At 43.4% G+C, this 18,385-nt stretch overlaps 1 protein-coding gene across 8 annotated transcripts in view; it reads right to left on the reverse strand.

Annotated features, from left to right (window-relative positions):
* The window catches only part of caskin1 (CASK interacting protein 1), a 598,608-nt gene that overhangs the window by 190,102 nt on the left and 390,121 nt on the right, over positions 1 to 18,385 (reverse strand). For all 8 annotated transcript variants that reach the window (XM_048551877.2, XM_048551875.2, XM_048551876.2 and 5 more), the window contains exon 2: positions 13,824 to 13,875. In XM_048551877.2, the coding sequence (XP_048407834.2) occupies positions 13,824 to 13,875 (52 nt within the window). The remainder of the gene's footprint in view (positions 1 to 13,823; positions 13,876 to 18,385) is intronic.

Here is an 18,385-nt window from a genome sequence, read left to right on the forward strand (position 1 = left end):
AATGTAGAATTTTAGCCATGAGGCAAGACTGAACAAGCTTGGAACAGAAGAGGTTAAGTGGAGATTTTATTGAGGTACTGAAAATCACAAGATGCAGACATGAAGCGGTTATTTCTGGTGGTATCGATCCCAATTAATGGGCAGAAGGGTTGGAGTGGAGCTGAGGAGGAAAGTATGCTCGCCCAGACTGACTATTGCCAGTCCTTTGGCAGCTCCTGTGTGAACAGATCGCTTGAAAACATTAACCAGAGTTTCAGCAGCTTCCTCAGTCATTTCCTATCATCTGGTCCAGTGTCTGAGCACGAGTAATAATTTCATCTCGCTCGTGAATTATGTCTTATTGTTCATTGTACACCCTATTGTTTTGTGAGGTGAGTTGAACAGTTTATACATGCTTCATTTCCTCATTTCTTCGGGATCCCTCTTAAAATTCTTGTCTACGCTTGTAAATCTGAATATTTATTTAAGTACTTTATTGAAATGTGCCCAGGATCTGGGGTAAGTGAAATTGATGGTGGGTAGCTTTTCTTTCTTTATTCATTTACAGGATGAGGGCATCACTAGCGACGCAGTTTTTGCAAAAAAAAGGTGATAAAACAAATCCTGACCCTTTTTAAACCTTAACTGATTCACATTTCTATTGATATTTGTCTAAAACAAAATGGTTGTTATGAAAACATAGGTCCACCTCACTTTGACTGTGGTTCAGATTCTGTCACCCTGCATGACAACAGGAGATAAGGTAGGTCTTGCCCTGCAATATTAAACCCAACCCCAGACCCCACCCCACCCCCCTGCAACCACGCCACTCTCACGCCCACAAATGCACATCCCAAATTCAGTTGTAATAAAATCCTGCCTGGAAGTCGGAATAATTCTGGTCCTAATATTTATGTTTGGGCTTTGCTTTGTGCAGTTCCTTTAAATCCAGCCATGGAAAGGAAGAACTGCATTTACATGGCACCTTTGGCAACCTCAGAACTTTCTGAAACACTTTATAACACGAAGGTGATCTAAATGCAGTTACTGCTGTGACATGAGAAATTCAAAAGTCAATTTGCGTGAAGCAGGCACTGACAAATAATTAATGATTTGATTTGCAATGTTAGGTTAGACATAAACATTGGTCAGGTCACCTCCATCTTCTCCAAAGATGTGCAGGTTAGGTGGATTGGCCATGCTAAATTGCCCATAGTGTCCAGCGCTCTTTAGGTTAGATGGATTAAGCATGGGGAATGTGGGGTTATGGGGATAAGGGCTGGATCTGGGTATGATGCTTTTCAGAGATTCAGTGTGGATTCGATGGACCATGGCATAGGGATTCCGTGATTCTATGGAATCTTTCTTGTCCAAGTGGAAGGCAGGCAGGGGCCTCAGTTTGGCACCTTATCTAAAAGATGCCACCTGCAGCAGAGCAGCATCCCATTGGCATACAATGTTTTGCTGCGCATGCCAGGCTGGGTTTTTCTGCTCAGGTCTCTCAGTGGGTCTTCCACACCATTGACTTGTGCTGCAACAAAACTGATGCCAAAGGTGGATGGAAGCAAATAAACCCATTCCCCAGCTGAGACAGATACAGAAAGTAGGGGGAACTCAGCAGGACTGGCAGCCTCTGTGGAGAGAGAGGATGGGGGTTAATATTTCGAGTCCGGCTTGACTCTTCTACAGAACCCAGGCCCCAGCTGAGTTTGCTGCATTAATTATATGGTCAGTTCAAACTGGAATTCAATCTGCAAAGGTTGAGGGGAGTAACCAAGCTCCGCATGAACATGCACAGACTGTGCAATGCATTCAGTTAAATGCATGACAGCCAATTATTTTTGACATCTAAGTGTCAGAATGCCCAAGCAAACCATGGCAACTAGTGAAAGATCACACAAGCAGTTCTGTTTGTTCAGCCAAGTTAGCAGAGAAAGGGTCTAGAATCTTCAGAAGGGAGGAAAAATGATAGAACCAGCTTCCAGCATCAAAAATGACAATGAGAAAGAGAAGGAAATGTAAAAATTACCAATAAAAGAAAATAAAGATTCGATTTCCTATTCATAATATAATGTTATAGGGTGGCATTACTTTTGTGCTCACTGTTTAACAAATTTTCCAAGTGATGCTTGAATGCATTTGAGGATTGAAGGCAGGCAGCATAGGATAGACATTAGGAGTTCAAAAAAATTGTTATAGGAGAGGATTTGCTGTTTATTACGTCGGTATGTTATTCAAATCCTATTAATATCTCAGGACTAGAACGAGCACCCACAAGGATATGAGGGAAAGGTGCACACTCACACTTCTGAATATATTCTAATGTGACAAGCAAAACAATCTGGACTAAGACCCACAAAGGTAACAGTGCTCACCACAAGCGTCAGATTGTGAGACTATCTCAAACATTTGCGGCATTGCTGTCTCACTGCACCAGGGACCCGGGATTGAATGCTGCTGATGCGGGCCAGTGGCCTTTTCACTGAAGGCCCTTTCAGCTGGGACAATGGCTTGCTTCAGTCTACTACCTCCAGAGATAAACTGCTCCTGGTTAAGGAGGAATTTAAATATACAGCGTCTCCATGTGAACTCCCAATCCGCTCTCCCCTGATCCTCCAGACAGGGCCTCAAAACATAGAGAATCAAAACACTGTCTCACTGATCTCTTGCTAGGGTAGCATGGTGGCTCAGTGGTTAGCACTGCTGTCTCACAGTGTTAGGGACCTGGGTTTGATTCCACCCTCAGGAGACTTCATATCCTCCCAGTGTCTGTCTGGGTTTCCTCTGGGTACTCTGGTTTCTTCTAACAGTCCAAAGATGTGCAGATTATTTGGACTGACAATGCTAAATTGCCCATAGTGTTCAGAGATGTGTAGGCTAGGCAGATTAGCCATAGGGGATGCAGGGTTACAGGGATGGGGTAGGGGGTTGGGTCAAGGTGGGATGCTCTTTGGACTCAATGGGCTGAATGGCCTGCTTCTACACAATGGGGATTCTATGATCTATACACCAACACTTCTGAAAGGAGACTATTATTTACCAGCTGTTGGATCTATATTTTAAAGAACATTTCACACTACGTGGGCAGGGGTGACCTGTCAATGTCCAACTCCTGTTTACAATTGTAAAAGGGCACCATACCTATCTTCATGAGTTTTGTCAGTGGTCACCTACTTGCACTGATCATTTACATCATTGCTGCCAAGGAGATGAGGTTAACAGACTATTTGGGTTACTACTGAGCCTGAGCATCCAGACCCTGTCCATGGCCAGGGAGGCTGGGGAGTGCATTGTCACTCATAAATCCAACAGGGAGTTCAGGAGAGACTTCTAAATACAGAGAGCAGATAGAACATGGAACTCGCTGCCAGATTGATTCATTCAAGAGTGCTATTTGGATAGTAAAGGTGTGCAAGGACAAAGGCAGGAGACTGGCACTAGATAATAGAGCCAGTGCAAGAATGATAGACTGAATGGCTTCATTCTAACCCTAATAATGCTGTGTTTTTGTGACAATGGCATAGCTGAAAAATATAACATAGATGTGTTTAAGGGCAAGTTAGCTAAGCACATGATGGAAAAATGAATAAAAGGATATTGATTTCATTTGATTTATTTATTATCACATGTATTTATTATGAATACAGTGAAAATTGTTGTTTCGTATCACCATTCTCGGGCACCATCGTAACACAACAGAATATAAAGCCAGAAAAATAAAAAATAAAATTCATCTATGTTGATGGTCTTAAATAAAAAGTAATGGTGGTAGCTTCACATGGATCATAAACCTGGCATGGTAATGTCGGGCCAAATGGCCTGTTTCTATGCTGTAAATAGTGTGTAAGGGTCAAGGTGAGATTAAACCCCTTGCTCCTGCTACTGAAACTGATCTGCAGTAGCATCAAGCAAATGGGTGAGGTCATATTTACTAAAAGAAGCAGCTTTATCTCTTCCTCAAAAGGAAAAAGACATCAATTGAAGATTGCAAAGCACATTGACCAGAATCCAGGATATACCCTAGAGTGGATTCTCTATGATCATCCCAAAGGCGAGACAAACAGGAAGGATCGTGAAAGAGTTTGTCAAGTACAGCAGAGACAATTTGTGTGACTTAGTTCCTTTATTATGTTGTAATGGTGATAGAATCATAGAATCCCTAAAGTGGTGAAACAGGCCATTTGGTCCAACAAGTCCACACTACCCCTCCAAAGGACATTCCACCCAGACTACCACCATACCCTATCGCTGTAATCCTGCATTTCCCACGGCTAATCCACCTGGCCTCCACATCTCTGGACACTACGGGCAATTTAGCATGGCCATCCATCTAACCCGCACATCTGTGGATGGAAACCAGAGCACTCAGAGGAAACCCACGCAGACACAGGTAGAAAGTAGAAACTCCACACAGGCAAGATGCCTGAATTTGGTGTCCTGGAACATTCATTACCATGGACAGCACCCACATTTGGATGTCTGTTACCATACAGGTCTAGCCCAAGCTTGAGATCAGAATCAGGACCACAGCTTGTAAACATGTGTGGGCTCGCAATGCAGTCTGCAACTGATTCTCTGGACATTGTTATTAACCCCAAATTTAATTCGGAACTGCCTAGGTGTAGACTGGATAATTTGATGATTGGCCAAAATGAGCCAAGTGAATGGCCACACTAGGTACAAATGATAAGATAGGAAATGCCATAAACTCTGTTTGTTACTCAGTGTGTATATCCAATATGGTGAGAGAAACTTTAATCTCCAAAAAGCAATGGTTAGGTCAAGTGAGAATTTAAAGTGTTAAAACTGTCAAGCTTACAGGAGGTGAATAAATAAGTGAACAGCTCACTGGTGCCCAGCTGGTTATTTAAACATAATAATAAGTATCACATCAAATCCATTCTCCAGGTTTGGTGGTGATCACAGACATCCAGGCCTCAAAAAATTCTCCGAGGGACAGAGACATTGACTGGGGGAAGATGAGTGTGTTTTTAGCACTGCTTGGGGGCCATGAGAAAGAGGAGAGTTACCCCTTGCCACCACTGTCTCACTAGCTGTCTGCGTCCCTGCTGTATTAGCTAAGCCTACCCAAAGACGATTTTCACCACATACCCCTACAAGGGTCCAGGATTTCAGTCAGGAATTACACATTGGATTTACCAATCCAGAATTAGCTAGAAGCCCCCCTAACTATGGCTGCAGCTAGCTCTACAGTACTCCCAGCCAACGGGTCAATAGCGCTGACCTATCCCCAGCCCACCCACCCCCAGATCCCACAACTTGGCAAACCCACCTCTATTAATGGAGGGGTTGGTATGTCAAATAATTCAGGTTAATTTTCTGTGCTAAAATCATCACTGGAGGATTAATGTTATAAAGTAGCGGGAATTTAGTCGGCTTTCTGGGAACTAACAATGCTTAATAATGATACGCCCAGAGACATCATCAGGCTCTTTTGGGCATCATTAGTAAGCCCACATTAACTACATGACATGGCAAATAACCAAATTTCCAAATAACACAGCAATGTAGGGGGTTCAGAACATGGATTATTCATGGATTTCAAACTCCTAATTTATGGAATGTGGAGACTTGAATCAACTGGGAATATCATTTGAAGCAAATGCAGTGCTCCAAATGAACTTCCCTCCACACAGATTAGGCAATGTCTGAAACAGAGTGCCATCCATCCAGAGCAGAAGTCATGAAAGGGAAGCTTCATTGTTTTCGGTTTAATGCACGAGGGTGGGAGGTTAGCGCAGACCAACTGGACCTAATGGATTAAATTTCACACAATAGATAAATATTCTATTAAAATGCGAGGTTGATTTAAAGTGTCAATAGTAACTTTATGAGCAAGCACAGGTAGAAAGAGCTGACCAGGGACGGTAACCAAATAGCAATAACCACAGGACCATGAGATACAAGAGCAGAATTAGGCTATTTGGACCATTAAGTCTGCTCTGCCATTTGATCATGGCTAATATGTTTCTCAATCCCATTGTCCTGCCTTCTCCCTGTAATCCTTGACCCCCTTACTAATCCATCTCTGTCTGAAATACACTCAATGACTTGGCCTCTCCATTGAGGCATTTTATTGGTCATCAAATCTCTGCCATTTTCCTCTGGTATTTCTGACCCTTATTTTCATCAGCGGGGCCAACTTTCAATGATCACACACCTTATAGTGGGACTTTGAGTTACACACTCTCTATTTGCCAACAGACAGGATCATCATTGGCAGCGTATCTAAATGAAAAGAAGACTTTTTTGCATGGATTCCGTCGAGATGCACAACTGTAGACCATGAGAAATGGGAGCAAAATTAAGCCTTTCAACCTGTCCAGTCTGGTCTGCCATTTGATCATGTTTCTCAACACCTTTGTATACTGCCCATATAAATACATGGGAATGTCACCACCGAAAAACTCCCCTCCAAGCTACTCACAATCCTGACAATATATCACTGTTCTTTCACTTTGCTGAGTCAAAATACTGGACCGTTCTTCTTTACAGTAATGTGGGTGTAGCTATACCTACAACAGAATGCAGTGGTCCAAGCAGGTAGCTCACCACCACCTTCTCACGGGCAACTGTGGATGGACAATCAATATTCACCCAGCCAGCAACACTCACATCCCCTGAATGAAATTTTTAAAATCATGATATGGAAGGTGAAAGTAGGGCGCCAGATGAAATTATGAATCAGTAAATACAAGAGGTGCTCCAGACCCCAAAGGAATCACTGACTGTTTAGCCATCTATTACTCACTGCTGACTGCTGGCTTTTCCATGTATTTTAACAGCTCCCCAGCGTGTGATAAATTGAAATTTGTCCAAAAGTTAATGCCAAATCAATCACTATAAAAACTGAGTGGCCCACCAGAGAGGCTCCAGTGTCAACCCAGACAAGCCCATAGCTACACTACTATACCGTCACTTCCAACCACAATCAAAGTTATGCCATTAAGCAACTCAATGATGCCAGCTGGGGCTCAGTGTTTGCCAATCTCTCCCCCATTCTCCAGAGCCATGAAGTTGTGAGTCTAATATCCAGAGAGAAAATCCAGATTGATGCATCTTTAACCTAACAAGTCAGTCCATATAATGTCTCGTCTGCCTGAACTGACATCCCTTAAAGTCGGACTCGATCATTTGTTCCAAGTCAGAGGTGCTATATAGACACAAGGGCTGAGGGAGTGCTGTAGTGTTGAAGGTGCTGCCTTTAGAATGAGATTTTGAACAAAGACCTCTTTTTCAGACAGACATAAAAGACCCCATAGCCACTATTCAAAGAAAGTCAGTGTTATCGCTTTAGCGCAGAGATAGTAGGAACTGCAGATGCTAGAGAATCTGAGATAACAAGGTGTGGAGCTGGATGAACACAGCAGGCCAAGCAGCATCAGAGGAGCAGGAAAGCTGGTGTTTTGGGCCTCGACCCTTCATCAGAAATCATTTCTGATGAAGCGTCTAGGCCCGAAACATCAGCTTTCCTGGCCCTAAGAGGCTGCTTGGCCTGCTGTATTCATCCAGCTCCACACCTTGTTATCTAGTTTTAGCGCAGTTGTCTCAGCAGCTGATTTATAATACACAGTGACGCTGACAGAAAGGGTTTGATTCCCACACTGACTGACGTTACCATGAAGGACTCTCCTTCTCAAACTCACCCCTACCTGAGGCGTGGTGACCATCTGGGTAAACCGCCACCAGTTGACTCTTTAATAAGAGAGTGGCCCTATGGTCTGGTAAGATGACGGTAACTTCACCTTTACATCACTTTGGGCAACAAAGCCTGATTTTATATAGTGTCCTTCATTGACAAAGGACATCCCAAAGTGCTTTCCAGCCGTTGTTGAGGTGCAGACGTTGTTCTAATGTAGCAATGCTTGCTGCATTCCTCTGTCACAACAGCGACTACAAACAGAAGTGTTTAATTGGCTGGAAAGCACTTTAGGACATTCGGAGCATGTAAATAAACACAGGCTCCTTATTTCTTAACAATTTAAAAGGATGTTGCTTACAGTAATCATGAAACTGTCAAAACCAGCATCACTGAAAAGTAGCACAGACGTTATTTCCTTCAGGCACTGCAGATGTTACTGACTGAGAGGGTATCTTGCCAAGGGGCAATCATCAATCTGTTCAAATCCAACATACCTGTTCAAATTATACCTTTAGTAATGTGTAGACAAGTGGTGACACATCTTGACGTCAAATAGAAGCTCAACTGTAAATACATAACCTGATGCACTTCAACTATAAATATGCTGCCTTTTATAAAATTGCAGAAGATATTTCTGTGAGAATGAACAGTGCGATTTATTTTGGATAACAGTAGCACGCAGTCACCTGTGTTTTTATAGCGACACAAACAAAAAGCCCAGAGGCTGGTAATATCTATTTAAGGCTAACAAAAAAAAAGTTGAACTTTACCTGTTCACTGAAATCAGAATAACAGAATCATTCCACTGCATGTAAAATATTCAGAGCTTTTAAATGATGATAGTGCCCAGCAGTATATAACAGGCTAATAAGCACGAAATACAAAGTAATGTAACTCAGTCCAAATGAATAGCAATGGATGCTACTACAATTCAACTGAGGTTCATTTTTTGTTTTTCAGGGGCTGTTGTAATTCTTTCACACATTTCCTGTACCTTATAGCTGTTGGGAAGCCTGGTCCCAGTAACTTTCACCATTTCTGCTCTGCATTGGTTGACAGCAACTGAAGTGATTTGGTTTTGCCAAGTCAGACTTCCACAAGCAGTAACTACTTGGCTAGCACAATCAGTAGCTGGTTTAATTGATGGGTCAGTGGCAATGCATATATTCTAGTCTTCACCCAGATGGCTGCATGTTTGGACTTGATTTAACTACTTTTGCTGCCTGTGTTTTCTGCTGATTTGGAGTCAGATGTTTCGACCTCCACAAATATGGGTACACACACACAATTCGCTCTCTCTCTTCATGCTCTCACACACACGGAGACACACACACACACACACACTCTCTCTCTCTCTTCACACACATACACTCACAAACACACTTACTCTCTCTCTCCACACACACACACACAACACACACACTCTCTCTCTCTTCACACACATACACTCACAAACGCACTTACTCTCTCTCTCTTCACACGCACACACACACACACACACACACACACTCTCCATACACATACACTCACACACACACACTCTCTCTCTCTTTACACACATACACTCACAAACACACACACACTCTCTCTCTCTCTCTTCACACACATACACTCACACACACACACACACACTCTCTCTCTACACAGACACACACACACACACACTCTCCATACACATACACTCACAAACATACACACACACACTCTCTCTCTCTCTACACACACACACACACACACTCTCTCTTCACTCACACACACATACACACACACACACACACACACACACACACACACACACACTCTCCATACACATACACTCACACACACACACTCTCTCTTCACTCACACACACACACTCTCTCTCTCCACACATTCACTCACAAACGCACACATACACACACACACACACCCACACACACACATATACACACACACTCTCTCTCTCCATACACATACACTCACACACACACACACTCTCGCTCTCTACACACACACACACACACACACACACACACACACACACACACACACACACTCTCTCTCTCCACACATTCACTCACAAACACACACACACACACACACACACACTTACACAAACACACACATACACACTCTCTCTCTTCACACATTCACTCACAAACACACACACACACTTACACAAACACACACACACACTCTCTCTCTCTTCACACATTCAGTCACAAACACACACATACACACACACACACACCCACACACACGCGCATGCACACATGCACGCATGCACACACACCATATTTCCATTGAGGGCCTGCTCCAAGCCCTTCACAACTCCTCGTCCCGAAGGTGGGGGTGGAGGCTGATGCTCATCCATTTTGGTTTTCTCAAGACGTTTATCTGAGCCCGGTCTCTTCACTTGAGGAAGGCCCGTGGCAATGATCCCCTTCACTTGCTGCTGAGACTCGGGGAAGACAGTGAATCCCAGCAAACATTCAATGAATGGAATGGCATCTTTCTGTGCCATGAATATTCTATGACATAATTCCCATTGACATATCTCCCTGCCTTGGTTGGATATGATTAAAATCATCCCAGAAGTGAGTTTGCATTGATGAGGTGCCATTGCAATCTGTGTATAAATGCTGCACAGTTGTCTTTTCTACTGAGCTTCAAATGGTATCACACAATTGTCCACAACAGCTTATATGCTTTTGTCACCTTCATTCAGCAGGTGATGGAATATGGCCTTTATTGCCACTGTAAAGGTCAGAATGCATGAAGAATAAAGTTATATTTTTTGTGCAAAGCTATATACACTTCAAAATACTTTTACTTAACTCCTTTAAAAAGGCAAATGATCAACACTGCTGGACTCTTAAGATGGCTGCTATAAGCATGTGACTGAATTCAGCTGGAACCTTCCAGAACATTCTGCAAGTCAGAGCCAACAGGGCCTTTAACTGCTCATTAACTCCTGGAGTCTCACCCTGCTACTTTCTTGTAACTATAGAAGCCCAGACATGTTCTGATTCACATGGAGTCCATGACAGCAGTCGACTGCAAATCACTATAGTCCAAGACTAAGATGGGAATGGCATCCTAATTAGCTACTGAAACAGACCATCCACACCACTCCAATTGGCAGTGGCCATCTTGATGAAGATGATCAATACACTTCGTTTATCAGACTGGCTTAGCAGAAATCATCCTTTCACCTGGCTGAAACTGGTCTGTTTAAGCATCTTTTTAAATATTATAGTTCTGACATCAGTTGTTGACTTTAACATCATGAGAAGATGCTCCTCCTTAGAAGATGTAGTCCTGAGCAGCTACCAGGCCTTCTCTCCATTGATACGGGGAGGTGATGACCGAGTGGTATTATCGCTGAACTGTTAATCCAGAGGCCCACATAGTGTCCTGGGGACCGGGTTTGAATCCCACCATGGTAGATGGTGGAACTTGAACTCAGTAAAAATATCTGGAATTCAGAGTCTGATGATGAGCACTAATCCATTGCTGATTGTCGGGAAAAACCCATGTGGTTCACTAATGTCCTTTAGGGAAAGAAACTGCCATCCTCACCTGGTCTGGCATACATGCAACTCCAGACCCACAGCAATGTGTTTGACTCTCAACTGCCCTCTGGGCAATTGGGGATGGGCAATAAACGCAGCCTAGCCAGCGATGCTCTCATCCTGTGAATGAATAAAGGAAAAAATAATCTCTTTTTCTTCAAAGTCTCATTGCCGGAAGGAACCTTGCGCTTCATCTGCCACTGTGGGCAAATTCTCTAAGTCCCTTGCTGCACCGTTGCTTGCATTCATTTGCATCCAGTTCCCAGGAAAAGAGTTGCTACATGATCACCAAACTGACAGGTTTTCAACTGGACACTGATTTTCTCGACTTATCAGTCATGTAAATTTTTCATTTTTAAGAAATTCATAATGTAAACTTCCTCTTATTTCTTATTCCTTTTTCTTTCCACCCTGTACGCTTTTGTGCTTGAAGCAAGTGAAGCAAGTCCCCCATGTTTCGGGCGTTTTGTCAAATAAACTCTCACTTTGATTTCAGCTTGAGGAATTTTGCAGTGGATTTCTTTGTAAGATTAAAGCTCAAAAAATACAGAGTTTGGCGAACGTGCCTCGGCCTACTTCAGTAAGGGATGGGATTAAAAGAAAAGGAAAACAAGATATCAAACAACACTTCGTTACTTCAGGGAGAAGAGGGGAAAGTGATCACAGATTAAATTCAACCTTTCTCCACTTTTGATAACACCACCTTCCAGAGATTTTGTCCTTTGTCCTTTTTTGGTTATGGAACGTAGGGCCAATTGCTCATTTGTAAACATGATAGGATGTCTTTATCCTCTCCTACATGAAATGCGCATCTGAATTTTCCTTCACATGTCAAGAATCTGACATTGGGGCTACTTCCAAACCATTCCACAATGATACCCACAATGATCTCACGAGAGGCGGCCAATTAATGGGCAGCCTGAAGAAGGGTGTCGACCCGAAACGTCAAACTTTCCTGCTCCTCTGATGCTGCTTGGCCTGCTGTGTTCACCCAGCTCTACACCTTGTTATCTCAGATTCTCCAGCATCTGCAGTTCCTACTATCTCTGTATTGAGCAGCCTCAATGTTCAACAGCAGGCAGTGGACAGGAGGCCCAGTTGGAGGGCCTGCAGCGTTAGGCAGCAGTCGGACCAAATGGGACAATTGTTGCTGATGAGACAGAAAGGGAACACCCTCCAAGGATACCTCAAAATGGAGGATCTGTCAGAAACATGAAGAAAATTGAAACTTACAAAAGCCCATGGCCCGCGGCATGGCAAAGATAGCCCTCCAAAGGATTGTCTGTGGTTGCTGTCCTTTACATCCTTTGCAAGCTCATTAATGGGGCATTAAGAAGAATCTCTGGGGATCTCTAGTTTGCTGCCGATACGTCCCCTTGGTAGCTGCTGTGCTGTGGACACAGCTGACGGCTGGGTCTGATTCACGGGAAATAGTGACAGTTTCAGACAACTAAAAGAAACTTTAGCTGGAATCCTGCCTCTGATGAGGAGGTTATGGATTCCCTTGGCACCTTGCTCCTGGGAAATACCTCCTTTTCTCTCTCCCATTTTACCCAGGATCTCCATTGATTCATTGGCCTCCCTTTCTACCAAACCTTTTAAAGGATAATACAGCTCTCTGTCTCAGGACCATATACGAAGAAAGCAGTCACGAGTCACATTAATCAATGTCATACTCCGTTTATTTTAGACATCACACAATCCCAAGTTCTCCTATTCACTGATCTTCATAATTATTACGCTGAGAGCTAAATTTTCCTTGGGGGACCCAAAAGTGAGAGGCCTGAGGAGCACCAGAATTTCAACATCAACTGCAAATCCAGATTGTGTTTATGACCTCCATGCACGGCTCACCCTAAGGAAAGATATCTTTTTAAGTCTGGACTAGCAACAGCCTCTGGTCCTGTTCCAGGAGATAAAGGGGATTTGGTGTTACAATGAGGAATGGGATAGGGGATTGGATGATTATGATTTCGAATAGATGCTGACGGACACACTGTATGTCACTGACAGATCCTCCCCAGGACAGGCAACAAATATTAGGTGGGGCTTCCTCTGTGTAGCTTAGGACTCAAATTAACATTTACAAGGGGCTTAATCTCCATGCAAGGCTGCCATCCAAGGCAAAAATACACCCCAGAAATTTACTCTCAATGCATGTATTTCTTTTGGAACCTCATTCGACCTGTCCTTTATATAACCAACATCTGAGAGATAAAGATAATTCAACATTACACCAAGGGCTCTGTAATATTATTTCACATGAACAGGTAAATGAAGTGCTCATTAAACTACACTTTTTAGGCTGTTTATTCGCTAAAGTTGGAAAGCAGATGGATGGCTGCAACAAATTTTCTATCATTGTGCATTCAGAATACTACATGTCGATGAACAGTATGCATTTGTGATGCAAATTCAGGATATAACCTTGTTTCTGAAGTGAAGTGTTAAAAATGCTGAGTGTCAGTTAAAAATGGCAGTCATTTCTTACAATGCCACACTAAATCTAATTCGTCATTCTAAAGTGTTCTGTGATTACTTCTGGACTGAGCTATAAAGTAGAATTTTATTCATGTGGTGCCTTCTGACTGAAGTGTTCACAGGCATATTCTAATACATCCACTTACCCATCCAGATCTTGAAAGTTCACATTCACTCTCTTGGCAGATCCTAACAGCTCTGTAAAAGAAAAAGAACAAAAAAATTTAGAAGTGAGCGGAGAGAGAAAATTGAACTACACAAAAACCATCAGCACAGAGGGCAGCTATTTGACCCATTGAATTTGCACTGGCTGAATGAAAAACTTTCTGATTAATTCCATTACCTTACTGTTTTGCCATAGCTTTGTAATTTCTTCTAAACAGACGCAGGAAGAAAACTTACATTTCTACAGTGCCTTCATGACTTCCAGAAGGTCCAATGCACTGTACAGCCAATGGTCTACTTTTGCAATGTAATTACCGATAATGTGAGAAACAGAGGGGTGGCACAAACAGTAATATGATGAACAACCAGATAATCAGTCTGAGATTGTAAGGACTGCAGTTGCTGGAGTTAGAGATAACACAGTGTGGAGCTAGAGGAACACAACAGGTCAGGCAGCTTCGGAGGAGCAGGAAAGTTGACGTTTTAGGTCGCAACCTGTCTTCAGAAGGATTTCTGAAGAAGGGTACTGACCCTAAACATCAGCTTTCCTGCTCTTCTGATGCTGCTTGGCCTGCTGTGTTCATCCAGCTCTACACTTGTTATCTCAGATGCTCCAGCATCGGCAGTTCCTATGATCTCTGAAGTGGTGTTAGAGAGTTGTTTTTCAGACTGGAAGTCTGTGACCAGCAGCATTCCACAGGGATCGGTAAAGGGTCCATATTTGTTTCTCGTTTATATAAATGATTTGGATGAGAACTTAGGAGGCATAGTTAATAAGTTTGTGGATCACCCTAAAGTTGGTGGCATATTGGCCAGTGAAGAAGGTTATCTAATGATTACAAAGAGACCATAGAATCCCTACAGAGCGGAAGCAGACTATTTGGCCCATTGAGTCTACACTGTCTCTCCGAAGCACATCCCATCCAGACCCACCCCATTGCTCAACCTGTATCTCTGCATTCCCCATGGTTAATCCACCTAACCTACACATCCCTGGACACTGTGGGCAATTTAGCATGGCCAATCCACCTAAACTGCACATTTTTGAACTGTGTGAGGAAACTGGAGCACCTGGAGGAAACCCACGCAGACACAGGGAGGATGTGCAAACTCCACACAGTCACCTGTGGGTGGACGCAAACCTGCGTCCCTAGTGCTGTGAGACAGCAGTGCTAACCACTGAGCCACTCAATCTCGATCAATTGGGCTGAGAAGTGACAAAGTTTAATTTGGATAAATGCGAGATATTGCATTTTGATTAAACAAACAGGGGCAGGTCTTACGCAATTAATGGCAGGCCCTGGGTGGTGTTGTAGAACAGAGAGACCTAGAGGCTCTGTACATAATTCTTTGAAAGTCTGTCACAGGTAGACAGTGTGGTTATCAAGGTGTTTAGCACACTTGCCTCCATTGTTGAGACCTTTGAGTATAGGAGTTGGGACGTCATGTTGGGGTGTGCTGGGCATTGGTGAGAACTCTTCTGAAGTATTGGGTACAGTTCTGATTGCCCTGTTATGGTAAAAATATTAGTGAACTGGAGTTCATTCAGAGGAGATTTGCCAGGATATTGCTGGGAATGTAGGGATTGTGTCATAAAAACAGGTTGGATAGGCTGGGATATTTTTCACTGGATGGTAGGAGATTGAGGGATGATATTATAGAGGTTTATAAAATCTTGAGGGGCACAGATAAGGTGAATAGCAAGGGTTTATTCCATCGGGTGCAGGAGTTCAAAATCACGGGGCATATTTTTTAAGGTGAGAGTTGGAAGTCTTAAAAAGGTAATGGGGGGAGTTTTTTTACATGTGTGAAATGAACTGCCAGGGGAAGTAGTGTATGCAGATTGTTATAACATTTAAAAGACATTTGAATGAGTTCATGAATAAGAAAGATTGGAAGGGATATGGGCCACCTGCTGGCAGTTGGGGATAGTTTGCTTTGGAAACGTGTTTGGCATGGACTAGTTGGAGCGAAGGGTCTGTTTTATATGTTGTGTGACACTAAGCCTGAGAGAATGGATGGGGCCATTTAGAAAATTGCATTTTGCAAGTGTCAATTAAATTAACTTCTGTCACCCTTTCAGGGACTGTATTCCAGCAAGTGAAAATAGAAGGTATGGTTAGTAAGTGTGCAAATGACATTAAAATTGAAGGTGTAGTGGACAGTGGGGCCTAATGGGCCAAGGTGTGGCAAATGGAGTTAAATTTAGCTAAATGAGAGGTGTTGCATTTTGGAAAGGCAAATCAGGGCAGGACTTACACACTTAATGCTAAGTTCCTGGGGAAGTGTTGCTGAACAAAGAGATCTTGGAGTGCAGGTTCATAGTTCCTTGAAAGTGGAGTCACAGGTAGACAGGATAGTGAAGAAGGTGTTTGGCATCCTTGCCTTTATTGGTCAGTGCATTGAGTGTAGGAGTTGGGAGCTCACATTGCGGCTGTGCAGGACATTGGTTAGGCTGCTATTGGTGTACTACGTGCAATTCCCATCTCCTCCTATAGGATGTGGTGAACCAAAAAGCATTCAGAAAAGATTTACGAGGATGTTGCCTGGGTTGGAGGGTTTGAGCCATAGGGAGAGGCTGAATAGGCTGGGGCTATTTTCCCTGGAGCATTGGAGGCTGACGGGTGACCGTATAGAGATTTATAAAAGCATGAGGGGCAGACATAGGGTAAATTGGTAAGGTCTTTTCCCCAGGACGGGGGTATCCAAAACTAGAGATCATAGTTTTAAGGTGAGAGGGGAAAGATTTAAAAAGGGACATAAGGGGTAATTTTTTTCACACAGTGGGTGGTGAGTGTATGGAATGAACTGCTAGAGGAAGTGGTGGAGGCCAGTACAATTACAACATTTACAAGGCATCAAGATGGGTATAACAATAGGAAGGGTTTAGAGGGATACGGGCCAAATGCTGGCAAATGTCACTAGATTTATATAGGATATCTGGTCAGCATGGACAGGTTGCACTGAAGGGTCTGTTTCCATGCTGTGTATTTCTATGATTCTAATACTCTAAATGTCTACTTGTTGTTTTAGAAAAAGTCTCATCGTATATCTTCCACATCTCACCCTTTTGTCAGATATTTCAAACCTACCATCTAGAGAACATAGAACATAGAACATAGAACATAGAACAGTACAGCACAGAACAGGCCCTTCAGCCCACAATGTTGTGCCGACCATTGATCCTCATGTATGCACCCTCAAATTTCTGTGACCATATGCATGTCCAGCAGTCTCTTAAATGACCCCAATGACCTTGCTTCCACAACTGCTGCTGGCAACGCATTCCATGCTCTCACAACTCTCTGCGTAAAGAACCTGCCTCTGACATCCCCTCTATACTTTCCACCAACCAGCTTAAAACTATGACCCCTCGTGCTAGCCATTTCTGCCCTGGGAAATAGTCTCTGGCTATCAACTCTATCTATGCCTCTCATTATCTTGTATACCTCAATTAGGTCCCCTCTCCTCCTCCTTTTCTCCAATGAAAAGAGACCGAGCTCAGTCAACCTCTCTTCATAAGATAAGCCCTCCAGTCCAGGCAGCATCCTGGTAAACCTCCTCTGAACCCTCTCCAAAGCATCCACATCTTTCCTATAATAGGGCGCCCAGAACTGGACGCAGTATTCCAAGTGCGGTCTAACCAAAGTTTTATAGAGCTGCAACAAGATCTCACGACTCTTAAACTCAATCCCCCTGTTAATGAAAGCCAAAACACCATATGCTTTCTTAACAACCCTGTCCACTTGGGTGGCCATTTTAAGGGATCTATGTATCTGCACACCAAGATCCCTCTGTTCCTCCACGCTGCCAAGAATCCTATCCTTAATCCTGTACACAGCTTTCAAATTCGACCTTCCAAAATGCATCACCTCGCATTTATCCAGGTTGAACTCCATCTGCCACCTCTCAGCCCATCTCTGCATCCTGTCAATGTCCCGCTGCAGCCTACAACAGCCCTCTACACTGTCAACGACACCTCCGACCTTTGTGTCGTCTGCAAACTTGCTGACCCATCCTTCAATTCCCTCGTCCAAGTCATTAATAAAAATTACAAACAGTAGAGGCCCAAGGACAGAGCCCTGTGGAACCCCACTCACCACTGACTTCCAGGCAGAATATTTTCCTTCTACTACCACTCGCTGTCTTCTGTTGGCCAGCCAATTCTGTATCCAAGCAGCTAAGTTCCCCTGTATCCCATTCCTCCTGACCTTCTGAATGAGCCTTCCATGGGGAACCTTATCAAATGCCTTACTGAAGTCCATATACACCACATCCACAGCTCGACCCTCATCAACCTTTCTAGTCACATCCTCAAAAAACTCGATAAGGTTTGTAAGGCATGACCTACCCCTCACAAAGCCGTGTTGACTGTATTTGATCAAGCCATGCTCTTCCAGATGGTCATAAATCTTATCCCTCAGAATCCTTTCTAACACCTTGCAGACGACAGACGTGAGACTTACCGGTCTATAATTGCCGGGGATTTCCCGATTTCCTTTCTTGAAGAGAGGAATTACATTTGCCTCTCTCCAGTCCTCAG

Source organism: Stegostoma tigrinum, chromosome 23, assembly GCF_030684315.1.
Source record: "Stegostoma tigrinum isolate sSteTig4 chromosome 23, sSteTig4.hap1, whole genome shotgun sequence".
NCBI classification, from domain to species: Eukaryota; Metazoa; Chordata; class Chondrichthyes; order Orectolobiformes; family Stegostomatidae; genus Stegostoma; species Stegostoma tigrinum.